We start from the raw sequence: 27,971 nt of genomic DNA, 5'->3' as shown, positions 1-27,971 counted from the left end.
AGACAGAGAAAAACAAATACCATATGACCTCATTTATATGTGGAATCTAAAGAATGGAATAAATGAATAAAACGGAAATAGATTCAGAGATATAGGGGGAAAACTGATGGTTGCTAGACGGGAGGAGGTGGGAAGGGGGAAAAGGTAAAGGGATTAGAAAATACAAATAAGTAGTCACAATATAGGCACAGGGATATGGAATATAGTTTGGGGTATATAATCAATAATATTGTAAAGATTACATAGGGTGCCAGATGGGCACTGGAATTATTAGGGAGATCTCTTCATAGACTGTGTAGATGCCTGACTACTGCACTAAACACCTGTAGCTGAAGTTGAATAATATTGAATATGAACTATAATTACATATATATATATATATATATATATATATATATACACACAGATGTAGAGCACAGCATAGGGAATATAGCCAATAGAATTGTAACAGAGAATATGATGTCAGAGGGGTAGTAGATTGGGGGAGGGGGATTATCACTTTGTGAGGGAGGTAAATGTAACTATTTCTATTGTTTTTTACACCTGAAACTAATAAAACAAACAAACTTCCAGTAGAAATATAGATCTATATACATTTTAAAGTTAAATCAGTAATGGAAACAATTTGCCCAAACTAGTTAGATATTTTTAATTAAATATTTATCAGGGCCTTTTTATACAAGAGTACTTCAAGGCACTTGGGTTATAGTTTTGAATAAATACAGATAGTTCTAATGTCGCTTGACATTTGAGGGAGAGTAACTGTCCGAATTATTTCCATTCTTTGTGTTAATTTGCTGAATGGAAACCTGGACTTAATCTCAGCTGGTATATATTAATAGGTCTCTCCAAATACAAATGGCTCACATCATATTCAGCAAATTGATACAGAGATGTTCTTAGTTTTTAATCATCAGGTACAACTGGAATTTTCTTGGGAAGTTTAAGCCTGAATAAAAATGAGATTAGATCATCATTTATCCCCGTAGTTCCCAATCTGAAGTCAGTGGCAAAATTTTCACTGGTCTAGGCAAAAATGAAAAAATAAGGGCAAAATACATTTTACACAGAACTATGTGTTTTTTTTAATTTAAAGGATAGTTCCTTTATGAGGCTGTCTATTTTATATAAAAATGTCATTTCATTTATGAAATAATGGTATAAAATGATAGGTTTTGTTTCATTTTAATTTAATGTGCATACATGGAAAAATCAAAAGTTGACAGATCTACATCTCCTATTGATTTTGTATAAATATGTGTGTGTGTATTAATTTTACTGCTGTTTGAAATTCAGTCTTATAGTCACTGATCTACATCATTTTCTTTCCTTAGCCTTGACATCAAGATAGGCTCCATTAATTATGCTCACATCATCAAATGTAATCAAACACAATTATGTAATCAAATGCAGTTAATCCAGTGGCTTTTAGTTAATAATGTTTTAACTAACTACTCCTTACCCATAAAAGTTAATTCTATGTCCTTTACTTTCTTAAAACCTCTGATTTCAGCACGCCTTAACTAATCCTAATCCAAATACACTGGAACACTATTGTATGTTTTGTGCAAGAAAGACCTTTACTCCAAATGAGCAGGATTATAACTCAATTTGTAGAAAATATTTCATTTTAATCAGAAAGACAATTTATTCGTATTCTGCACTTGCTTCATCTATTCTCAAAATATTAAGGAAAATATTGAAGTCAGCCATAGGTTACACTAGTTCTGCCCTAGGCAGCTCCAACATTTAAAAAATAACTTAGCACTAATTTTTAGTATATCCTGGCCACCACGTAGACAGACAGCCGGGTGGTGCCATTAGTTATCAGGCATAATTCCAAGAATAATGCTATATCAATAAATGTGATCTGGTATATTTGAGAAATATTTTAAGAGGTACTGCTCTATCCTTGGAATTCCAGGAACAAATATTGTGCCCTTCTGTGCAGGATCTATCCTTATGGGTCTAAATTTACACACATTTGTATTTTAAAAGGCACTTAATTAAAGCAGACTTTTTTTTAACATTTAAGGCACAGTATTAGTATTGATAGCATCCTTGAAATATGTTAATGTTTTAATATTGGTTTCTTTAATTTTAGAATGAAAGAACTTAAAATAGTTTATGAAGGCAAACAGTGCTGATCAAAAAGAAACCTAACTTGTTTCCCTACTCTGTTTCATTTTACAAATGATTTACCAGGAAATACCTCTTTTTCTCAGTTTCCGTGGTATCACTTCAGAATGCTCACCAGGGAAAGTGGCTTAAAATCGAATCTGGTAATACCTGAAAATGTATCTTTTCTTAAAGCCACTTAGTTGATGTTAATGAACTCTTTTTCCTTTTGTATCTTTTTATTTTGTAGTTGATCAATGACACTTGTTACCAGGCCTAATATATTGTTTTCTCATCCACTTTTCATCCCCCACATTCAAATAACTGCTCTCTGATAAGAATGGGATAGCCATGTATGTATACAGAGATTTCGAACTTGCCTAAGACTCCAAACAACAATTAAGAAATCTACATGTAACTTAATTTTGGAGGACATTCCTGAACTGAATGTCTTCAGTCTTATATCTGCTCTTACTCACATTTGTAAATTAAGGCAAATCCTTTTACTTTCCTTTACGCTTCCTCCCACCTGATTATCTGTGACGGCCACCATCCATTCACCAGGCATTTGCATGATTACGAATGGTGGCATGCAAGATGTTGATTCAAAAATGATCTCCACTCATTAAGGGACAAAAAAAATCTAGAAAGTTCTGAATAATAATAAACTACATTCCTGTTTCTCAAACCTAATTGCTTTCTGATACTATATCAAAACTAGTAGCTCGTTCTCTTCCCTATACACGCATACCTTTCTATTGGAAAATAGTTTAAAGGCAAAATAAAAGGATATCTCCCTTGAACAAAGCATTTCCAGGACTAATGAACTTGGAAGGGAGACATGAACAAGGATGACATGAGGCCCATGGATATGAGCTACATATAGTCATCAGATGCTCGGGCATGGCCCTCTAGCCCCTGAGACCTATTCCTGAGGGGTAAACTGGACCCAGCCTCTGTTTTTACCTCCCCAGTGCCAGGGGGGAAGGGGAAGTTGGGCATAAAGCGCTTAAGAAACCGGAACTCACTAGTACCAGTGCCTGTGGCGGAGCACATTTCATAGGGACAAGGCTGGGATAAAGTTCCTTTGGCTCCTCCTTGTACCCGATGGTTAGGAAAATTACAGTCATCATAGAAATGCTCTTGGACTGTGATCTTTTCTCTGTATTTAATTTTCTGGTAGATGTGTATAATGGAGATCATTGTGACAGAGAGGAGAAAGAGAAAGGAAAGCACAGCCAGAGCAATGACCAAATATTTAGTGGATGGATTTACCCTTGTAGGATGTTTGGATGGATCCTGGAACCGCAGAAAGGGCTCAGAAAAGCCATCTACCAGCAGAATGTTGAGTGAGGCAGTAGTGGAAAGAGCTGGTTGGCCATGATCCTGAACGAGAATGATCAGTTTCTGCACCATGGGGTCTCTCTCAGATATCTGCCGCAATGTACGAATTTCTCCATTTTGTTGTTGAACAGAGAGTAACCCAGAGTCAGTGGCCTTAAGTAGATGATATGAAAGCCAAGAATTCTGACCTGAGTCACCATCCACAGCCACTACTTTGGTCACCAAGTAGCCTGCCTCTGCAGACCTGGGCACCAGATCATTGCAGGGCAATGTGCCATTCTGCAGTGGGTACAAGATCATTGGGCGGTTGTCATTGTCATCCAAAACAACCACTCTGACAGTAACCTGGCTACTCAGTGACGGGAAGCCCCCATCAGTTGCCTTTATCACAAACTGAAAATCTTGAATGGCTTCATAATCCATGGTTCTCAATGCATAAAGCTTCCCATTGTCTGAATTTATGGAGATATAAGCAAAGACCGACAGATCTCCACTTTTTGGAGGCAGCAGAGAATATGTTACTTGGGCATTCTCACCCAAATCTAGATCCTCAGCATGGACTTTGCCAATAAAAACTGCAGGGCTGTTGTTTTCTCGAACTGTCAAGATGTAGGAGTCTTCCTGAAATAATGGGGGATTGTCATTAATGTCAGATATTAGCACCTCTATCACAGTCTCTGTGGAGAGATTGGGTGGCCCAGTATCCATGGCAACAAGGGTGATATTATAGCCTGAAACCTCCTCTCGATCCAAGCCTCTGTCAGTGACCAGCGAGTAAGAATTCTGGAATGTAGGTTTGACTGCAAAGGGAAGGTCTTCTTTGAGGAAGCAGGTGATTTTTCCTCCCACCCGAATGTCCCTGTCTCGGATAGAGAAAAGGGCCACTACCGTCTGTAGTGGGGCATCCTCAGGAAGAGGGCTGGACACAGAGGAGACCATCACTTCAGGAGGATTGTCATTCACATCCACCACTTCCACCAGGACTTTGCTGTGGGCAGTGAGGCCTCCTCCATCTGTAGCTTGAATGTCAATGTCGTACGTTTCAATAGCTTCAAAATCTAGGGGCCCTCTGAGTCGAATCTCTCCAGTTTCAGAGTCAATCTGAAATGTCTGGAGAATTGCTTCTGGGTTTTGAGCTAAAGAGTAAGTTACCTCCTTGTTGGAGCCCTCGTCTAGGTCGGTGGCAGTCACTGTGGCCACCAAAGAACCATTGGCACTATCTTCTGGTACCTGAGCACGGTACACCAGGCGGGAGAACTGGGGCACGTGGTCATTCACGTCCAGGACCTCCACGCGGATGTGGGCAGTGCCAGACTTGGGCGGCGACCCGCCGTCCACCGCCATAATGGTCAAGTTGACTTCAGGCTGCTCCTCTCTGTCCAGGGGTTTATCCAGCACCAGCTCAGCATATTTGGGCCCGTGGCTGCGGAAGCGGGTGTGCAGGTGGAAATAGGTGTTGGCACTCAAGGTGTAGTTTTGGAGACCGTTGAGACCCACGTCCAGATCCTGGGCGCTCTGTAGAGGAAACCGTGAACCCAATGGGGTGCTCTCCGGAATCTTCAAAAGTGGCTCCTTGTTTGGGAAAATCGGGGCATTGTCATTGATATCAAATACCCTGACCTCAGCACGGAAGGACTGCAGCGGCTCCACCAGGACTATTTCAAAGTGCAGAACACACGGGTCGGCTTTGCCACAAAGTGACTCCCGATCCAGTTTCTCCTTCACGAACAGATCCCCAGTCTTGCGGTGGAGCCGGAAGTGCAGTTTGTTGCCCTCGGAAACGAGCCGCGCCCCGCGCGCAGCCAGCTTCCCTACCTCCAGCCCCAGGTCCTTAGCCACATTAGCCACAAACGAACCGCTCTCCATCTCCTCCGCCACCGAATAGCGGATGGTTGCGGCACCCGCCAGAGAAACGCACAGAAAAAGGAGAAGAGACCCCACTTGCCTGCTTTGCAAGAGTTTTCTGCGCGCAACCGCCATCCGTCCCTACTAGCTCACTCTCTGTGCAGCGGCCGCCACCTGTTGCGGAGATACTTTCTCTTTTCCAGCAACAGGTTCCTGCAACTGCTGCTGTCGGCTTTACTAGCCTCTAACCGCAGAGCTGCCAATGGCCAGCCGAGCCCGGTAAGCTGTTTTGCACTTGGAAGAAAATTTGCATTGAGTAACTCAACTCCCTAGCTAACGAATGTATTAATAGATATGTCCTCATTCCGGAGAGCTAGGTAGAGGTTGAAAGTTTGTTGCCAAAGCAACGAGAGACTCGCATTGTACCTCCATTTCAGAAAAAAATTTCCTTGGGAATTGAGAAGCCAATGAGGATACTCGCTCACGCAGAAGTCACAGTAACTGCGAGACCGCGGAGGCCGCTGCAGCAACCCACTAACAGCGCGGAGAAAGTTACTCCGCACGCCCAGAGACCAAGGGAGAGACAAGAAAAAAAAAGTGCAGTGTCTTCTGGAGCTTCAACTGAGTGGGTGGGGGTTTGGGAGAGGGGCTTGGAGGAAGTGATCGGTAGGAAAAGAAAAGGGGACAGGCAGACGTTATCTTCCAGGACCCCGGGGTCCAGTAGGTACACGGATAGGGGAATTGGTCAACTAACCACTAGATGCATAAATCCATTTTTTTCTCTCCCAGAACACTCAAACGGTTAGGAAGCAGCTGGCTTGGCGATTAAATGATTATGATGGCAGTAATATTTATTGGGTATGATTTCTATATACTGGTAGTGTGTTGAGTGATTTACATGCATTATCTAATTTAATCCTTGCTATAATACAATTCTATGAGGTACACATTATTATTTCTTTTTTACAGACAAAGAAACAGACTGGAGAGATTTTGTCACTTCAATGTCCCCTACCTAGTAAATGTTAAAGAAGTAACTCAATTTAATATTGTTTGACTAAAAAACCTTTCTTAATGCTCTTAATCAGTATACTACTCTGCTTGCCAGAAAATATAGTGGATAAGTTAAATGAAGGCAAATATTTGTCTTTGGATTTTAAAGTAAATGAAATAATAAACTATTTACATATATTGAAAATGTCCTGATAGAAATATGGGAAATGTTTGTTGCGAGTTTCTTTGCAATCATAGGATCATAGAATGTTTAATAATGATAAAGCACCTCAGAAATATGAGAGCCAATCTCCCCCTCCCTTATTTAATAAAGAAACTAAGGCCCAAATGATGAAAGTTCACACAGCTACTCATGGCAGTATAAGAACTAGAACCTGTCTTCTAACACTCTGTCTCATGCTCATTATCAAAAGCATTTGTGCTCAGCATTTTATGTGCTAGATGCGATGGAAATAGACTTAAGACAAGTCTAAACCGTATTTTCCAAGTGAGATAAAAGTGAATGAAAGTAGTGTATATAACATTAATGACATCCTGACATGAAGGAGTTAACAGATCCCTCAAACTCCATTAGCTCTTAACATCTGGCTGACGTGTGCATCCCTAAGCAGTTTAATTTTGCCTCTTTAAAAAACACTGTATGTAAAGTGTACAGAAGGTAACATTTTTTAATTATGGCAAAAAAATAATGCTTACGGTAGGTAATCATTTGAATCTGATTTCTTTCCTTCATTATTTAGCACAATGTGAGATTGATGTTGTTGTGTTAGCTATAGTTCATTCATTTCCATTGCTGTATAGAATTCCAGTTATTGTCAATGGCCTTTGGCCATAGACTATTAGGAGCAAACACACACCTGCTGTTGAACAAAGTTGTATTTTCTGACTTATTACAACAAGGGAAGCTGCACCACAGAGAATCATGGGACATTTCAGTAAGAAGGTGTTAGAAAAGACTTATGGTACTTAGTCTTGGTCAAGGTGATTTGGGGGTGGTTTGAAGCAGGACTTTGCTCTGGATTAGAAGCTATCAGAAACAGTTAATTCTGTGATGGGGTATATGAATAAATCTATGTAAAAGGTGAGATGAACAGGGGGAAGCTCAAGCTGTGATTGGTAAACAAACTGTGATTGCTAATTAATGTTAGCGAGGATAGAGAGATATTTGGTCATTTTTGTGGGTTGGAAAATATTCTTTTTTGTCTGTGTTCAGACATGATTATGGCATGCTATTGTTTTTCTCTTGATCCATCAGAGTTACATGTTCTTCTATGAAATTGTTTTTATTTCACAGGAGAACACCATAGCCAGCTCTGAGTATCAGGCCAGCTCCTAGCTGTATGAATACAGCAAAACGCACTTATTCATTCTATTGTTCTACTGTATGTAGCAGTATGTTATTGTATACATCACTTTGTGCACATGTGTGTACATTTGGGGGGTGAGGGCACACACCTAGAAGTGGCATTGGTGTCATAAGTTATGTTCTTTTTACCTGATATTGCCAAATTGCTTTCTAAGAGGTTGTACCAATTTACATTCTCATCAGCAGTGTAACTTCCAGTTGTTCAAATTCTATCCAATACCTAGCATTACTAGTCTTTCAAAGTTTTAACCATTGTTGCTATTTTTTAATTTGCATTTCTCTGATTATTAATTACTGATGAGATAGGCACTATTTTTATATTTTTAGTCATCTGGCTATCCTTTGGGTAGGGGGAGGGTTGTTCAATTCTTGCCTATTTTTTACACTTGGTTGTTTGTCTTTTTCCTATTGATTTGTAGTAGTTCTTCATATATTCTGAATATGAGTCCTGAATACTCTTTATATATAAGAAAAAGAGACATGTTTATTCTTAGTCAATATATATCTTACAGTTTTTGTTTTTTAAAAAGGAGATATTTCTTCTAGTGATTCACACATTATGCAGAAGCTTGTGGCATCCTAGAAAGTCTTTTTTAAATTGAGATATAATTGACATTATATTAGTTTCAGATGTACGACATAATGATTTGATATTTGCATATATTGTGAAGTGATCACCACAATAAGTCAAGTTACCATCTATCATCATACATAGTTATAATTTTTTCTTGTGATGAGAACTTTTAAGATGTACTCTCCTGAAATTGTACACCTGAAATCTATGTAACTTTACTAACGATTGTCACCCCAATAAACTTTAATTAAAAAAATATATCTACTCTCTTAGTAATTTGCAATATATAATATAGTTTTACTAACTATAGTCACCACTTAGGAAGTCTTAATATAATCAATTTCCAAATAACTCATTCAAAACCTAAAAATTAAAAACTACATTCTTGGGCCGGCCCAGTGGCTCAGGCGGTTAGAGCTCTGTGCTCCTAACTCTGAAGGCTGCCGGTTCCATTCCCACATGGGCCAGTGGGCTCTCAACCACAAGGTTGCCAGTTCAATTCCTTGAGTCCCGCAAGGGATGGTGGGCAGCGCCCCCTGCAACTAAAATTGAACAGGGCACCTTGAGCTGAGCTGCTGTTGAGCTCCCGGATGGCTCAGTTGGTTGGAGCGTGTCCTCTCAACCACAAGGTTGCCGGTTCGACTCCTGCAAGGGATGGTGGGCTGTGCCCCATGCAAGTAGCAATGGCAACTGGACCTAGAGCTGAGCTGTGCCCTCCACAACTAAGATTGAAAGAACAAAATACATTCTTTTGAGTTGAAATACAAGAAACACTGCTCTTCAATTGGATTGACTCTTAATCTGTTTGATTAGTCCCCAGGGTATGTAGTAATATCTGCTTGATGGGATTAAATTCCAAAATATTTTTTTCCCTCTGAAAACCTTGCAAACCTTCAACATGGTGGTATTTTTGAAAAGTCTTCATTCTTTCCTTTGAAGGTAGAACTAAGGGCCCACAGAATAAATCTATAATCTTTTTAGGTTGTGATGTCAGGGTCTTTACTCAAAATCTAGATATTGGGAAGAGGTGCTGGTAGCATATCATAAGGTTTTGGGAGAACAAATATCCATCCCCAAACTATATCTAAGTACTAACTTCTAAGCTTTTAAAAATCTTATTTTGAAATAATTTAAAGGTACAGGAATGCTTACAACGGCCCATTATTTTATGCATTGATTTGGCTTGACCAAAACTTTAGTCAGGCTTCTCTTCTCCCCAAACGCCCTGAAGTTTACTTTGCCCCAAAACTTAAGCCCTAAACTGCAGAACATCCCCACTTGATGGTTCATTCTGAGAACTGGCCGATCCCAGGGGGGAAAACCCATTTCCTGTGAAAGCAGCCCTATTATTCCATTTGCTCATTCTATCCCCCTTGCTCTACTCCCAAAGTTCCTGCTAGTCCTCCTGTTTACCTCTCCCTATTTAAAAAAAGAACAAAACTTTTTTTTCTGTTTGATTTTGAGGCATTTGCAGATTTTGTGGTCAGAGAGTTCTGCTATTTCAGTAGTCTTTTTGAACAGTGCTTTCCTTTCCTAGATCTGGATTTGCTTATATTTGACATAATAAATAATAGTAAATGACCATATAACTCTTCACCTAGATTCACCAATTTTGCTACATTTGTATACTCTTCCTCTTTCTTTTTTACACACACACGTATAATATTATACATTATCTATAGAGAGGTTAAGACTTCGACATATCTTTCTGGGGAACACACTTCCATCCACTCTGCTAATGTCCTATTAGCCAAAGCAACTCACATGGAGAAGCACAAAGTCAAGGCATGGGGAAGTATACTAAATCCAATGTGAGGTCAAAGTATATCATTGACCAAACTGAAAATCAAAGGGGCAGAGAGGTATACTCACATAGACATTCAAGGGGAGAGTGGCTATTTTTGAATAATAAATGTTAATTTATACAGTAAGTCCTCACTTAACATCACTGATAGGTTCTGTGACTTTAAGCAAAATGGTATTGGTTTATATTATGGCTTCTTATGTTTAAAATCAATTTTACCACAGGCTAATTGATATAAACAAGAATTAAATTCCTATGGTATCTTATCAATGTTATAATGAAATGACATTGAACTAAAATCTATTCTAACATTTATATAAAATATGTCATTTGTGTTTATTTATTTACCTTTACATCACAGATTTAAATGCTTCTGAAATGCTAAGAATTTTGTCACTATTTTCAACTTCTTTCAGAAGAAAAAAACCCTAATCAACTATTGGAGAATCTCCCCAATTGTTGTTTCTATTATTGTATCCAAATTTCAAGTAGAGTTTTAATATTTATTGTTATAGCCATATTTATAAGTGTAATAATATCTGGAATTCCCTCCCATTTTCTTTCATATATACTCTGTAAGTCTTTAAAAAGCTGTCTATTTTTAGGAGCAGATGTATTTTAAAACATTGAGTAGACACCTGCAGTTTTAGACCTTCCTACTATTTTAGAATTCTATTCTTCCATTGTCTTTTCATGCATTTTAGGTTCTTATTCATTTTAGCAGGAACACAAGGTTTTAGGGGTCCAGAAGTCTTAGGCAGCTCAATTTATTAGGTGCTTTGGACCTACCATCTGTTGCTTTAAATGACAATGCCTCTTATTGTTCACCATGTGCATGTGCCTATTAGGTTTCTGTCTCCCACAGTAACATAAGAAGCCATAATATAAACCAATACCATTTATAGGCCAGATTTATATTACACTCTTATTTTAAACAGATGGCTTTCATGCCCTTATTCATGCTTATTTGTTTTCCATGTTGTCTGGTAGCATAGATTATAGGTGTCTTTCCATGAACTCTGACAAGTGTTTAGGAAACTTCCCAATTTAATAAAATGAAACTGAGGTTAGAGTGATAGCTTTTCTCATTACAATCTGATCAATTTCTTCCTTTTATAATTAAAGACGATTCAAATGACAACCCCAAATTCAGTACCTAAATTTTTATTGAAATTATTCTAAAAATAATGTTTTATACCTTAACACAGAAATGATAACTATATTTTCTGTCTTAAGATCCATAGAACAGTAAATGAGAAAATATCTGTAAGAATACTAAATACTAACTGAATTCGCTGACAAAGCCAAGTGTGTTTCCTGGATAGGTCTATTGTTTTTCTGCAATTGATAAGTTTGTGAAAGAAATTTACTTTACACTTAGTTTGCTAGACTTGGTTTTATACTGTGTAACTCATACATCTGAACATACAGTAAGACTCTGGCTATATAGCAGTTACTTGTTTCAAAAGATGGGGAGAATGATATTAAACTAATTAGGAAGAAGAGGTTACCATGAGAGACATAGAAAAATGTATGGTCAGTTGGAATTTTGACTTCATAGCTTAAAACAAGTGTACCTACCTTTCCATAGTATTTTTTATAAAAACAACAACATTTAAATGGAGCATTTCATTACTTCTTGCTCCTGTTTTTTTTCTTGTTATCTATCAAAGAATCTCTCCTAACTTAGCAGCCTAAGGGTCTCCTCATTTGAACTTGAACTTAATATTTCACAGTGACTTAATCACCACTGTGTAACAGTATACAGAGTAAAATTGTAAAAATACACAAGGTAAAAATAACAAGCATATCATTTTCAACACTCTGATAGTTTATATACTAGTCCTAGAAGAAAAAGAAATATGAGTTTTCCTCCTAGAATTCCTGTTACCTCTTACCACTTCCCAAATGTAATTACACTTTATTTTTCTTTCCAAAAGCTGAAATCAGAGCAATACTTTCAACTAAGCTTCCTTGAATGTATTTGACTAGTAATAGAACTTCAATAGCATTTCTTTTAGTAAAATGTACCCTGTTAATATTTTAGTAACTATTTCTAAATGCCTATATATACAAATACTTTTCAAATACTTATCTGGTAACAAGATGTGTTGGAAGAAATGCTTGGGAAAATTTAAACATATTTGTAAATTATTTTCTTAGAAGTGAGAGATCGCTCTGAAAATTCTAAATTTTTCCTATACCTCTGTATGGTTTTTAAAAATAAGCAGATCTCCCCAAAACCATCTCCTGAGGTCCAAGATTCCAAACCCCTTTTATTTGCTTCTTCAGAGTTTAGTCTTTAAGTCCTTTTTGAATTTTATCAAAAGCATTTTCCTCATCTACCACCAGGTGGCAGGTGGATCCACATTTTGGAGCACCACCCCGACCCCGCCCTACCGGAAGTTGTCATGTAACGAAAACCTCTCTGGCCACGCCCAGAGTTCAGCACCCTAGATGCGGACAGCGACACCGCCTAGTTTAGTCCCATGACTCGCTGCAGAGACTTTCACCTGACAAAGGAACTGGCCAATAACAACTGGTTCCAAGGGCCGCATGACCGACTAATTTATAATGCCGAAAATGGAGGGGGGTAAGGACCCCTTGATTTGGGACATTTAGATTAGTAGGGGAACCAGGTGATATTAAATAATATCCCATATTGCAAAATCCTAATTTTTTTTTCTCTCCTTACCTGCCGGATTCTAAGTGCATTCTTGTAAATGCTGTCTTGCTGTGCGACGGACAGTAGATTAACCAACCCCGGTGTGTTGGTTTATTCTGACAAAATGCGTAAGACAGCAAAGGCGGTACAAAAGTCTGTGTGAGTTATGGCGGCCAGTCCCTCGTTTTGCACAAAGCTGCCAGTCAGCTTTCCTAAGATATCAGCATGGAGACGGACTGCTTTTGCTGCAGTTTTTCAATTAATTACTCTTGAAAATACAAACAACAGCTGTTTTTGTTCGCATGAAATTACTATTTTAGGGAAAGATTGATTGGGCTGAAGCACAAATGTGCTCTTAGAAGTGATGGTTTAGGTCACTTTCCAGTTGCCTAGCAACAAATTACACAAAGTACGTTTGCAGGTTTTAATTCTTGTCTTAGAACGGCAAAAAAACAGGAGTAAATGAAAATGGGCTCAGAACTGCATCACATTAAGTGGGAGTAAGGCTTAGAACCAGAATCTAATTAAATCTCAGTGCTGGGGCAGCAGATAGTGCTATAGGGAAACAAGAGGCTATTTAAGATGGACAAATAGGCTAAATTAAGCCGAGTTGCAGCTGTAATTTATCCGTGTTATACGGATTGCTTTCTCCCTACTTTGTTTTGGCGGTGATAATTCAGATCTTTAACCAGCAGAGGGCGAGTCGACTGTATTTTTCGAATCTAAGACACTCCCTCCCCCCACCACAGTCCCCCGCCCATCCCTTGCCCCGGGGAAATTAATTTACGAGGCTGTTCAAACACAGACCAGCCCTGGAAAGGTGTGGTGGAAGGAGAGCAGCACACAGAACTTGGCAGAGTGCCCGCCCTGTCAGCCTCAGATCTGTGGCTGCTGGTGTGTCTCTTTGCTTGGGGCTGCTGAGGGAATTGCAGTGGTTGTCCCAAGAGGGGGCAGGGATGAAAAGCAGCCCCACCCGCAGGAGCCGTGGATATTTGGGATCATTAAGCTTCAGAGAATTGAGAGGACCAGAGGTAGCCTAGTTAGACAAAGACTGTAACCTATGACGGTTCAAAATAGAAAAAGAGCAGTTTACTTCTCAGGGCCAGTAGTTCAGTATGCTGGAACATCCACAAAAAAAGGCTCTGCTCTGGCTCTGCTACTCTAGGAATGAAAATTGGGGGGGGGGGGGGAGATGAGAGGAAAGAGTAAGAGTCAGGCTGAGTCATCTTTAAAACAGAACAAGTAAAGCAAGCCACTCCAGGGGAGAGACAATGAGAGAGAAAGCCTGCCAGAATGTAGGGCCCAGAAATAAAGCATGCTGTACAAAGTTAATTTATTGTAGGGTGGAGCCCCCTGCATTCTGTTCAGGCATACTATTTGCTCCAGAGGGTTTCTCCCTTGTATTGTAAGATTTTGCAGAATCTCCTTCGCCAGGCAGCCAGAAATCCCATTAATTGCACATACCCTTTCTTCTTCGTATATTTATGTCTCAGAATTCATCTAACTTGGTTTCATACAAGTAAAATTAGTTTTTTTTCTGGAGGCCATTAAGTTGTATGCAGCATTGATTACATTTTCTCTCCCTCAATCATTAAATTTCTGTAAAGCTTGTGTTTAAAGGACACCATTTCATTAATAAATTGAACTCATGAGAGGGCATGATTCTCTCATAAAGTTGGTAATAGGAAGGACAAGAGTAAGGTGTCTTAACAGGATAGATCAACACTTCAGAAAGCACTTTGGATTCACAGTTTCTTGATTAACCTTACAGATAAATTGCACTTTGACAGTATTGTGTTGCACACCTGTTTCTGTAGCATTCCCTCTGTACACAAGCACTTGTAAAATAAATTTTCTATGCATATACCAAACTTCATTTATGTTGCACCAAGATCCAAACAAGTGCTTACAATTGACCAATATAATCTCCTCATGAAGCCAGAATTATCTTTCAAAAACCAAAATACTAAATTAGTGAACCAGAACTTTATGAAAGAGAATATCCAAATATCCAATAAGCATATGAAAAGGTTTTCAACATTATTAATTATCAAAGAAATGGACTTTTACCACATCAAAAACAAAATGCCTTTTCCTACCCAAGAGAATGACTTAATTAATTAATAATAAGTGCTGACATTGTTCAAGTATTGAAATGATGAGGCAACTTCAACTGTCACACATTGCCGGTAGAGTGTAAATTGGTACATTCACTCTGGAAGACTGGGAGCATTTACTAAAGTCCAATATATGCATACCCTATGACTCAGTAATTGCATCCTTAGGTATATATACATACTCAATAGAAATGCTCATATGTGTGTACAAATAGACACATACAAGAATGTTTATTATAGCTCAAACTTGGAAGCCATTCAAATATACCTCAATAGAATGGATAAGTACATTATTATTGCCATATACAGAAATATACACAGCAATGATAATTTTTGAAGCTACTACTATATGCAACAATATGTATAAATCTCACAAATGTAATAATCAGCAGAAAAAATCACGAATAAAAAATTTTTGCATGATTCTATTTATATAAAGCTCAACAATTGGAAAAGCTACTCTAAGATGATAAAAGTCAGAATGGTGGTTACCTTTGATGGAGACAAAGATTAGAAGGGGGCACTGGGAGGCTTTAGTGGTATTTATAATATTCTATATTATGATCTATGTGGTGGTTACACAGGTGTGCTCACTCTAAAATCTATTGAGCTACACAGTGTGATTTGTACATGTTATGTAGAATATACTGCAATAAAAAAGCATAGTTTTAAAAAGACACAAGACAGACCATGTCATACTCATGTTTGAAACCATTCAATGTCTTCCCTTTACATGGACAGTACACTCTAAATACCTTAATATAGCCTACAAGGCCCTGCCTGAACTAATTGTATCTAAATTTCCAGTCTCTCATTAACCACTTTCTCTTTCAGTGACCACACTTGAAGTACTCTGACCTTTCATCAGTTTCTAGAACATATCAATTTCTTTTCAATCTTGGGCCCTTGGACTGGCTGTTTTCTCTGCCTGGAATGCTCTTTTCACGATATGCTCTTTTTAATCCTTCATTAAATCCTAACTCTCAGATTAATGACACCTCTTTAGAGAAGTTTTCTTGGACTTTCCTATCTAATATCTCTGTGTTATTTTTCTATTTGTTGTTGTAGCAAATTACCACAAATTTAGTGGCTTTAAACAACACACATTTATCATCTTAGCCTTCTGAAGGTCAGAAGTCCGAAATAGGTTTCACTGGGCTAAAACCAAGATACCAGCAGGAGTGTTTTCCTTCTGGAGGCTCCAGGGGAGAATCCATACCCTATTTGTTTGGGGTTTTTTCCCCTTTTGTTTTGTTTTTCCAGCTGTTTCTGGCCTCTTCTTCCATCTTCAAAGTCAACAGTGCAGCATCTTCAAATCCCTCTCTGATTCTGACACTCTGTCCACTCACTGCCTCTGTTTGTCCACCTTTATCATAATGTTGGGTTCACCAAGATAATCCAGGATAATTTCCTGATCTCAAAGTCAGCTGATAAACAACATTAATTGCCCCTTGTTATGTAAAGAGTTAAGAGTACTAATCACAACTTTCAGTCCTTTTATATATTCGTTTACTTGTTCACTGTTTAAATGCCCCCACTCAAATGTAAATTGTGTGAGAGCACAGAATCTGTCTGTTCTCTGTGTTTCCTCAGTGCTCAGCATATTGCCTAGCACACTGTAGTTCAATAAGTATTTGTGGAAGAGATAAATAAATGATTATGAGTTTAAGTCTATGTTTTGACACTTGACAGCTCTGTTTCATTTTTATCTTTCCCTCTTATGTAAAAATACATATTGTCGTTTTGGCAGGAGGGGAATTTCTGAAGGAATCACAGCATAGATTTTTCAAGTTCTCCATCATATTCACTCACTGTAAAAAAAAAAAAATCATGCCTACAGATAGAGGCCCATATAAGTCACATAGATATCTTCATCTTTGTATTGCATTTAGAAGGATACCTACCCCCTCCTAGAAAATAGTTACCTTCCACTAGGAAATCGCATGTCACAGGGTTCATGCTGCTGAAGAAAAGATAATCTGTGATGAAGAGTTGGAATTCTTTTTACAGTTATGTGAGAAAAAATGTGGTGAATGGGGCTCTAAGTATGATCCTAGGAAGTGGCTACAAAGACAAGTGTGATCATTGCTTGTCTCTGTTTTACCAGGCTATAATATTGACACCAAAGTTTAAAAAAATACTTGGTGATTTATTCATTTAGTCAGCAAATATTTATTTATCATCTATTAAGCATCAGGCACTCTTCTAGGCTCTGGGTACACAGTATGAATAATACGTCCCCGCCTTTAGAGAACTTATAAATAGATACATAATATTACGTGAGCTATGGCAAGTGTTATAAAGTAGAAAGAGCACAGTGAGAAACCAGCAGAGAGTTTTAAATGGAGATTTGATTTATGTTATAAAAAGATAAGTCTGGTTGTTGTATGAGTGGAAGAATGGCCAGTTAGAAGGCCATTGAAGTAATATGGGCAAAAGATAAAGGTAGTTTGAACTAGGGTGATAGGGCTGGAGTTAATTTTAAAAATGGTTGGATTTGGTACACATTTTAAAGATAAAATGGATATAATCTGATGATGGATTTAGATGTAGAATGTTAAATAACAAAAGAAAGAATAGCCCTTAGTTTCTTTGGTGTATCTTAGTGATCGGTGGTGCCATTTACTGATATGGGGAAAGTCGGGTCAGTTTTGGGGTGGAGAATTAAGAATTTTGGACATGTTAAATTTGAAATGCATGTTAACTATCTAAATTATGTTGATTGGGCAATTGAATATTTGGGTCTGAGGACTTAGGAGAGATGTCACATCTAGAAACATGAATTTTAAAGATTAGGAAAACCACAATGAAAAGAAATGATCATCTAGGGAATTAGTGAAGATAGAGCAGATGGCCAATCCTAGGGTGTATTAATATTTAGAGGTCTAGAAAATAGGGAGAAGCCAGCAAAGGAAATTGACCGGGACTAGTCAATGTGGTAGGAGGAAATTTGGGAGACAACGTGCCCTGAAAGTCATGTGGAGAAATGGTTGTAAAAAGGTGGAAGGGAATGCTGCTGGGAGTTTAGGAAATGAAACTTGAGATGAAAAAATGGTGGTCCCTTGTGACCTTGGTAAAGCAGATTCAATGAAGTGATAAAATAAAAAATCTGATCTGATGTGATAATCCATTATGGAAATATTATACAGCTTAGATTCCTTCTAAATAATGCCACTTGAAGTAGAGATTATATGAATTGCCAAGGTTGATGGTATATATATATACATGTAATAAATTAGTTAACTTCTGAATTCACAATTCATTGATGTTGGATCAAAATACATGTATATAGATTGCTTCACTGTAATGGTGGCTGCCTGAGGGAAATACTGAGGCAGTTTATTCATAGCTCTGAAAATACTACTTTATTCTCTACCTATGATTTGTAATCATGGAAATCATAATTTTAAATTCTCTCCTTCTTCTGAAGTTGTTACAGATACCTACTCTGTGCCTCAAAATAGAGAAATAAACTTCCTTGTGGAGAGGTCTTTGTTGAATTTTCTATTTATCCAAACTAATAGCTTTCAAAGCATTTTCCAAGACCTCCATATGACACATTGATGTTTGCAAACTAGTTCTTTGTATTACTTGTGTTTACACCATGATGAGGCTGTTTCCAACATTTGCCGTTGTGATCACCAGGCCTCCTAATCTTGCAAATTATCCGTTCCATAAAGCTCTTTTTTTCAATGGTACAATATTTAATATTCTAAAGGAGAGGCATTTAAAAACTGTTGTACATTATGAAACTGTAAGTCTAATTCCTACAGCAGGAGAATCTAGATAAAAGGGGACATTACAGAAATCGTCTATTACATAATGGACAGGTAGTTTATGGTTTCCCCTCCGCTTGTTGTAGCTAAAACAGTTCTCTATTGCCACCCCACACCCACCCACTTTTACACAGAGTTCTTAAGTCCTTCTCATGAGTCCAGGAAAGAAGTTTAGGAATGCGATCGCTAAGAAACCTGTGCCAGCTCTCACAGAAGTGTTAAATCAGGGGACTTCTCTTCTAAAGATTGTTTCATTTCACCTCACAATCTGCATTATAGTCTTCAGTTACTAAACATTATTAAGCACCTTCTATGTGTTTGCCCTATCCTAGAATCAGGAAATATGCTGAATGAAATGAGCACCATTCCAGCTTCACACAACTTGGATGATACAGGTACCATAGGCAATTAGATTGTTACAATCAATGTGTTACAGACTACCATTAGAAGCGTATAGGGCAATAGAAGAACTCAGAACTGAAGGTGTGGGGTTGAAGGTTAGGAAAAGCTGGGCTCTGAAAGATGAAGAGTTATCCAGGAAGGTAAACAGGGACCTAGTAATAGGGAAAAGCATATACACAGGTTTGGAGGCAATGGAAGAATGGAAGAATAGTGCATTTGAAGAACACTATGAAAAAGGGAATGCATTTTATCATGATTTTTCTCTCCTTTAGGGTGACCTGCCTCAATACTTCTTAGTGACTTTTAAACTACCTTAAAATTTATTATTATTATTATTATCATCATTAATAATACATGGATACATATGAAAAATCTGAATTATCCATATTATGGATAATTAAAATTTATTTTTTATCTTTAAAGGATATGTGTTTTTATGCAGTAATCAATATTCATTTGTTGATACACAATACCTAATACAGATAAGCACAAATTTTATTAATATTTTGAAGTTTTTAAAGATAATTTTAGGAATATTTTAAAAGTATTATTCTCTAACTCTTACAAGATTTCCTAACCAACCTAATTGTTCATTAATTCACTCTCATGAGGCTCTGGGGAATATTTGTACATATTAAGCACTTCCCCTTATCTCAATTCCACAATAAGAGCCATGATAAGTATAATAATTTATTAATAAATATGTATTAAATGAGGCCTCATTTTTAATATGCTCTGAATATGACACTGAAAGAAATGCAATTTATTTCTAAAATTTAATAAATTCAAAATAACACATATCTGATGATTCATCCTCTTATTATTTCTGGACTTCTGGGTGTGAAAGAGGTAAATGAAAATAGGTTATTAGATATCATAGTTACAATTTTAAAATAAATAATAAATCAGGCTATGTCTGACATTCATTCTTATAATTCCCCATTAGCCACATTTTATGCACGATTACATAAAACAATCATTATTTGCATACAGATGAACCTGAATGGTTGCAAATATGTTTTACACCACCTTTTGAATCACCTCAGAGAGATTCAGTCATGGTTGGTCTAGTTTAGTGGTATACTATTCTAATTCTTTGAATACTGTTAATTAGTAAATTGCATGTAGATATGGTTACTTACTACTTATAATCTTTGATTGACCACATTTTCCTTTCTAGGCATGCTGGATTGATTTCACAACAGATGAAAAATCATTCATTTACTTTATTAACCACAGAACTCTTCGATAGAAATTTATTAATTACTTTATCAACATAGAAGTCTTCAACTGAAAATTTGAGAGTATCTTCCCAAATGTTTGAAAAATAGAAATGTCTTACATTAGAATGCACTTAGGTGGAGTGAGCTTAGCTATTATACCCCATGGCAATAGCAGAGGGCTATTGCTACTAAAAAAAATAACAGATAACATCTCTACCTTCCAGAAAACAGCTCTCTGGCACCAAATAGAATAAAAAGCTGAGTGGCAACAAAAATCCTGCTTTCACAGAGTTTATATTCTTGGGGTGGGATGGGAGGAGAGGAAAAAAACAAAGTAAATAATATATTAGTTAGATGGTGAACAGCTCTATAAAGGAAAATAAGATAGGGAAGGAGCATAAGGAGTACAGTAAAGGGGGGCGGGGGTAACATTTAAGTAACAACCAGAACAAGTGAAGAAGGAGCAAGATGTGTGGACATGTAAGAACATTCCAGGTAAATGAGCAGAGTAGCTGTATCAAAGTGAAAGGTAGAATAATAGGAGATGAGACGTTAGAAAGGAGTAGCTCATGGAGAGCCTTGTAGGTGATTATTATATCTTAGGATTTTACTTGGGAGAGATGGAAAGATTTTAGAGGAATCATCAAAACTGACTGATGTTTTAACCTGAGCACTAGGACTACTGTGCTAAAAATCGACTGAAGAGAGCAAGAGAAAAGGCATGGAGACCCACTTTGGAGGCTATTGTAATAAATACAATCTGTGAAAGATTACCGGGGTGATAAAAGTGGTATAATTAGAATTGGTTGGATTCTTAGTAAATTTTGAAGATGACGACAATAGGATTTGCTGTTGAATTGAATGTGATAAAAAAAAAAAAAAAAAAAAAATAGAGACATCTAATTCCAGATAACTCTGGAATTTGGCCTAAGCATCTGGAAGGATGAGTTGCCATTAACTGCCATAGGGAAGAGGAGATTTGGGGAAGAAATAGCAATAATTTGCATTGGAAATGTTAAATATGATATACCTTTTAGCCAGTCATATAGAGATGTTGAGTAAAATGGGAAGTAGTCAGTGAATAAAGGGTTTATAAATCTATGGGACTGGATTAAATAACCAAGGAAGTGAAGGGAGCTAAAAGAGATAAGAGGTGTAAGAACCAATCCTTGCAGCCCTCCAACATGAAGTTGTGGTGTGGATGAGGGACTAACAGAGAAGACTGAGGAGAACCAGTGATATAAGAGGAAAACCAGTAACAACCATGTAAAGAAAGTGTTTCAAGGAGGGAGAGGGGATAACTATGGTAAGTGCTATAGAAAGGTCAAGTAAGATGAGAATTGAGAATTGGTGAAACCTGATTAGAGTGGGCTCAAGAGAGGATGGAATATTTACTTGGGAGGTTTGTTGTTGTTGCCAGTGATATTGGTAGTATAGTTCTGAAACTATTTTGTGTGTATTGTAAAATAGAAAGAAATGAGTAAATATGTAAGTGCTGTTTGGAACCAAAGTTGTCACTGAAAGAGAAGGGAAATATAAGAACCATAAGCCATTGCATTTTAACTGGAAATATTAGAATTAACTCATGAATGCAAGTCCACTAAAAGAACCCAGAAACACAGATGCCTAAGAGCAATGAACACATGTATCACCTAGATTTGGGTTTCTAAATACTATCTCCCACCAAAAGGAATCAGAGATCCTTGGAGAAAGACCTGCTTCCAGTTTTGGAGCAAGATAAGTATAAAATGAGTCTGAAGCATTATATTTCCAGAAAGCAAGAATTCAGAAGGTGGTGTAAAACATATTTGCAATAACTCAGGTTCATCTGATTACTGATGCCTACAAATAGTGACTGTTTTATGTAGTCATGCATGAAATGTAGCTAATGGAGAATTATAAGAATGAATGTCAGGCATAGCCTGATTTATTATTTATTCTCAAAGAATAAGGAGGTCATGTCAAAAGGACACAGAGTTTACTTGAAAGGGATATCGCTGGCCAAACTGAAGAGATGTTGAACACCAAAAATAATAATGATGGTAATATATTATAACACCTTGAATGAAAATAAGTCTGTTATTCCATATTCATACTTAAGAGAGAGAGAGGAAGGGGAATAGGGAAAATTCTTCTATACAAAAAATAAAAAAAAAATAAAAAAACAACAACAGCTGATAAATGAAGAAGAAAGGATAGAATTAGAAAATTAACATTTGGTAACCCCCAACATAATAGATATCAATGAACAATGTAAGTGGATGTTAAAACAATTGGAGGAAATCATTTAGGGAGCATGATAATCACAAGTTCTCAAACTATCACCCCACAAATTACCTACTAATTTCAAGGTGAAAATATATCTCTACAAAGGAGAGATGTGGTGGTCATTGTTTTAACCAAGTGACCAAATTTAATATCATCACCAATAGTGGAACAACCTGATACTATATACTTCCTGATAAGAAGCAATGTATGTGTAGGGATACTATATATACACACTATATATTATACATACGTAGTATTTTTGGCAAAAAGTGTTTAACCTCAGTCTGATCATGAGAGGACAGAATCAGACAAGGTCAGATTGTGGAACATTCTACAGGATAACTAACAAGGACTTTAAAATTTTTTTACATCAATTATATGAAAAACGAATAAGGTAGGGAAAGTAGTCTAACTTGAAAGAGACTATGAACATCAATAGTAACTAAATGCAATGAGTGAAACACAATTGGATCATGAACTGAAAGAAAACTACATTCTCGGGACAACTGATGAAACTTGAATACTGACAGTGTATAAGGTAGAATCATCGAAATAATATTAATTTCCTTGTATGTGTGAAAGTATCATCATGATTATGTAGGAGAATGTCCTTACATTTAGGAGGTGCCTACTACATTATTTAGCAGTAATGTGTCATGATTTTAAAAACTCACTTTCAAATTGGAAGGGGTAGACAGACAGTGGGATGCTTGAAATTGACATCAGGAAAGCGTTGCAGGTATCGACAACATGAAGTCTGTGTCTGACTTTGGACGGGAGTAAGTGGCGGAGGTGGGTAGAGTGTTGGCTAATTGAAAGAAAGAAGGTCAAGGAATGGTGAGACTAGGTTATTAGAAGAAACATCTATGTGGCTATCGATATCACCAAGAATTGTGATGGAATAGCACTGGAGAGGACCATGAAGAACCAGCAGTTAAAATCTTCAAGAAATGAGGAAGCGTGGCATGGGTCAGTAGACGACTGCCACAAGGAGAGGTAGTGGGTAGTAAAATTTGATGACATGAGATTCTAAGCTGAATGGTGTTAGGCAGAAGGGCGGGAGAGTGATCTGGAAGTGGTGATGACAGCAAAGAAGAGAATTTCTTCTCTCTAGGCCCAGCAGTATGAGGGCTAAGGAGAAACCACAGCTACATTTTGAGAAACATAAACAGAAGGAATGTCCTCAGGCAGAGCCAGGTTTTGGTAAGAAGGTGGAATTTTCAAAAAAGAGACTGAGGATATAGGAGATTTTTCTGACTGACCACGGGGCACAGTGGAAGGGTTTCAGGGGTGAAGAGGGTGGAAATAGCACAAGACAAAGAAATCCATGGAACAACATGGGAGTTACTCTCTGGAGGCAAAGAGTTACTGGGGAGTTCTGACCTTTTGGAAGCTGACATAAACTGTAAGGATGATTCTGCTAGTCCCCAGGGCAGATAGTATTGGTAAGGCTAGGACTTGGGAGTGAAGGGTAGGGATCTTGTCAGAAACATTCAGAATTCGGGGACTCTTCCTGTAAGCACAGGGCCACATAGAGACCCCTGTGACCCCTGCCAAGGCAGGTTTGGAGGTTAGAGACCACTTACCTCCGGCTTTCTATGCATTTTGAAGACAAATCCACTCCTGAAGCCAATGATTCTCAGGAGATCAGAACATGGCAATGATAGTCGTGCTGTCAGTTCTTCTCACATGGAGCAATGGCCTTTGACAACCAAAGGACAAGGGTGTCTTAAAAGTAGCCCTGAGCTGAAGAGTACTCATGTTTTCCCCATGACTAGGAAGGGTGCTCTTGAAATATGAAAAGTTCAGTTAGAGCCTCCAAGATTAATTTCTTTTTAGTTTAAAAGTTGGCTACTTTCTATCACCAAGATCAGAAACACAATGCCCTAATCAGTAACTGTGAACATTTTGAAACATCCTAATATTTAAAAGGAAATTAAAAGTAAGTCTTGCTTGCTATCGCTGCTAAAAATCACAAATAGACACACACATACTGAGTCACTGTAATAATTCTCTAGTCTTAGTTTACTGAATCTCTGCAGATCCAATTTGGCATCAAATAACAGCCTATTCTTCTCTGCCACCCTGGTCATTGGGAGCTGATGAGGAGGCAGATAGCACCTTAGCTACAGAGAAGGAGAAAGACGTGCTTTCAGGTGACATTTTGTTTTGGAAAATGTCTGCAAATGTAAAAGTCTGATCTATTTTTCTGAGCAACACTAAGCAATATTGGAGGCTCTGACCATGACCTCTTTTCTTAAATCAACTTAAGTAGGAGTTAGGATACTTGAGTTTGCCCCTGGTTCTGTCCCTGACACTTACAAGTCACCCACTTACTCTTACAGTCTCTCCATCTATGCAAGTGAAAAATAAAAGTGCCCATGAGTGTCAAAGGGGATTTCTGAGCCATTGCTGACTTGAGACCAGGGTGTTTCAACCTCCAAGATGGAAGGAATGTCCACATTTTCAGTTCCAGGCCTCTTAGTTAATAGACAAGAAACACAAACTGCTCCTCTCAGAAGAGACCTCACTTATGCAAAGAGGACAGCCAGAGGCGGATGCAAAAATCAAAGTGGGTTCTTGCAAGTAACGCCTACAAAATGAATTAAGTTTTTAGATGACACAATGCACTGAGAGGAACCAGCAACCTTTTGTAAGTAGCATGCTAAGGTGGTGATGGGGGTTTAGCTTACCTGATACCATTTCACCTAAAGTCAATTCTCCTAATGCCAATTTACCCAATTAATTCAGCTAAAATTAGCATTTTTTAAAGCAGTGGTTCTTAATCCCAGCTGTGAATTAGGTGATTCTGCCCTGGGGAATTTTTTAAAATACTAATGTCCAGGTCACAACCGCAGAGATTCTGATTCATTTAGCCTGTGGCATTATCAGATAAACAGACAATACAGATAAAACGAAGAATAATATTTTAGTATAAATATGTCCCAAATATTGCATGAAACCTATTGCATGAGACATAGTTAAACTGAAAAATTATTTGCTACGAGTATTTATCTGAAATTCAAATGTAACTGGCTTTCCTATATTTTTATTTGCGAAATTTGGCAACTCTACCTGAAACTCCAGGTTTGACCAGGATTAACAACTACTGCTCTTGTGTGTGTCAATCATACAGACTGGACCTGGTCGATTTAAAAAGTTTTCTGAATAACTTTGCAGGTTTTAAAAGTATATTTTTCCCATTTCTAGGCAGTTCAAAAATTCATTTTTAGCCTGTTAGTTTCTATTAAAATATCTATAATTTTATATTTCTAATAAATATTTCAAACATGTGATTCATCCAATTTAACCCTTTTGAGTATTTACTTCCTTTTTGCTATTTGCTGATATTGTTTTGTATTCCTTTGTGCATTTAATAGAATTTTAAAACATTATGTCATGCTCAGTTAGTTAAGCATTGAAGCTTTGAAAGTAACGGTAGATTTTTACAGGTGAAATGATAAATATCTAAATTTGGCTTTAACACTCTGGGGGAAAAGTGTGGAGATAAATGAAAAAATTGGCCAAATGGTGATAAGTGTTCAAAGAAGATGATGGGCACATAGGGTTCATTGTACTATTCGTTCTAATTTATGCACTTGTAACTTTTGATACAGGTTTCCCATTAAAAAATCAGCGGATGTAATAGACCTTTCAGACAGGCATTCAGGCAGGTCCAGTGTTCTAAATGGCAAAGTAATACTAAATCATGACATATTAGTAACCAAAAAAAATTTTTGCTTGACATATAAGTTGAATAAGTAGTACATTCACATGGCACAATATTTTAAAAATACAAAATTATATAAAATAAAAACGAGTCTCTCTTTCACATTTACCTGCAGCCACCAAGTTCTCCTCAGAGATAACCCACTGATGTCATATCCGTGTGTCTCTTTCCAGGAAATGAATATACCAGGGGTGCCAAAAAAAAAATGTACACATTTTAAAAGATGTTATCTATGTATTACTTTCTGAAGTTGAATTGAATTACTGTAGCAATATGCAGTATGACATTTGCTCAAAAGATGGAGTTAATCAAATGAATGCTGGTGTCATTCATTCATTGTATTACAATTTTAATACAGTTTTTTCCTTTCTTAAAATGTGTATACTTTTTTTGGCACCCTCTGTGCGTGTGTGTGTGTGTGTGTGTGTGTGTAATGATAACAATATTTACTGCTCTGTGTCAATTTTTAAAGCTCTTACCATATAAATCTACATCATTATTTAAAGGTCTTACCATATAAAGCTACACCTGCTTACTATTTATTCCATTGTACAGATATATTGGCATTTATTTAAGCAATCTCTTATTTTGGGGGAATTCAGTGGGTTTTTAAAAAAAATTCCTGGCTATTATACAATGCTGCAGTGCATGTTATTTTACAACCATCATTTCTCCTATGCTAAAATATTGGTATATATCTTTAAAATAAATTCCTAAAGTGTTAGGTCAATATTTTAAAAGGTAGTAAATACTGTCAAATTACTCTTATCAATTTATATCCCATTAGCCATATGTCTGAGCTCAGATTACTCTCAAAAGTAAAGCCTGAAGCAAGGGTTGTACACAGGTAATCAGTTTGGGAGGTGATCCAAAGGAAAAGTGAACTACTAGGAAAAGCGAAACAGAGAAAAGCCAATACAAGGGTGCATTATTAAGATCACCACTGTGGGCAGCTGGGGCTCCAGCCAGCCAGGAACCTCAGCGGAGGATGTAGGATGCCCTTTGATATTGTTCACCCAAGGATCAACAGGGAGAAGAAAAATTTGTCCATCATTCCTCATTGGTTGAAGATTGACCCAGAAGTCTTAAGTCCTACACTTCTATAGTAAACTTGTATCTTTAACCACCAGTGTCCTGTGAGGAGACATCAGAAAAGCTCCAGGAAAGAAAGCAAAAGACTTAGAGGAAATCAGTCTAAGCCCACAGAGGATTTTTTTTTTTTTTAACACAGCAACAGCTGAAATCAGAGGTGAAGTTTAGAAAATATGAGGTGAGGCACAAGAAGTATCAGATACATGGCATACGAAGGTACCTGTTGACTTGCACCCTAAAACACAGTTGTTAAACTTCTTGACCATTTTAAATCAATAGGTGAAAAAAATGGAGTTTTGTCTCACTGGAGTTTTTATTTTGAATTTATTTGAACCATATGTTCTAAACATCTGTATTTTCCTTTTCTGTAAAATGTCCTTTGCACATTTTTCTGTTGGTTTTGAGGGCTTTTACTTATTAATTTGTAGGAGTTATTTATGTGTGTAGAAATTAGCCCTTATCTATGATATTAATAGAAAGATATTTTATATTTTGATTTTGTTCATGGTGGTTTTTGCAATACGATTTTTTAAAAACTGTTTATACAAAATATTTTCTCTTTTATGTCTTTTTAGTATTCTGTCATATTTATAAAATCTTTCCCCACTTTGAGATTATTTTTTAAAATTCATC

The 27,971-nt window shown here is 37.2% G+C and overlaps 1 protein-coding gene across 1 annotated transcript; it reads right to left on the bottom strand.

Moving 5' to 3' along the window:
- Window positions 1-1,698: 1,698 nt before the first annotated feature.
- Window positions 1,699-5,601, bottom strand: PCDHB1 (protocadherin beta 1). The gene has a single exon (XM_019740213.2). It carries the CDS (start codon window positions 5,440-5,442, stop codon window positions 2,995-2,997), a length of 2,448 nt encoding a protein of 815 aa, XP_019595772.2. The 5' UTR covers window positions 5,443-5,601; the 3' UTR covers window positions 1,699-2,994.
- Between the last annotated feature and the right edge of the window lie 22,370 nt (window positions 5,602-27,971).

This window comes from Rhinolophus sinicus, linkage group LG10 (assembly GCF_036562045.2).
Source record: "Rhinolophus sinicus isolate RSC01 linkage group LG10, ASM3656204v1, whole genome shotgun sequence".
NCBI lineage: Eukaryota > Metazoa > Chordata > Mammalia > Chiroptera > Rhinolophidae > Rhinolophus > Rhinolophus sinicus.
The sequence above is the reverse complement of the archived record's forward strand: the minus strand, read 5'-3'. Positions and strand labels throughout refer to the sequence as shown.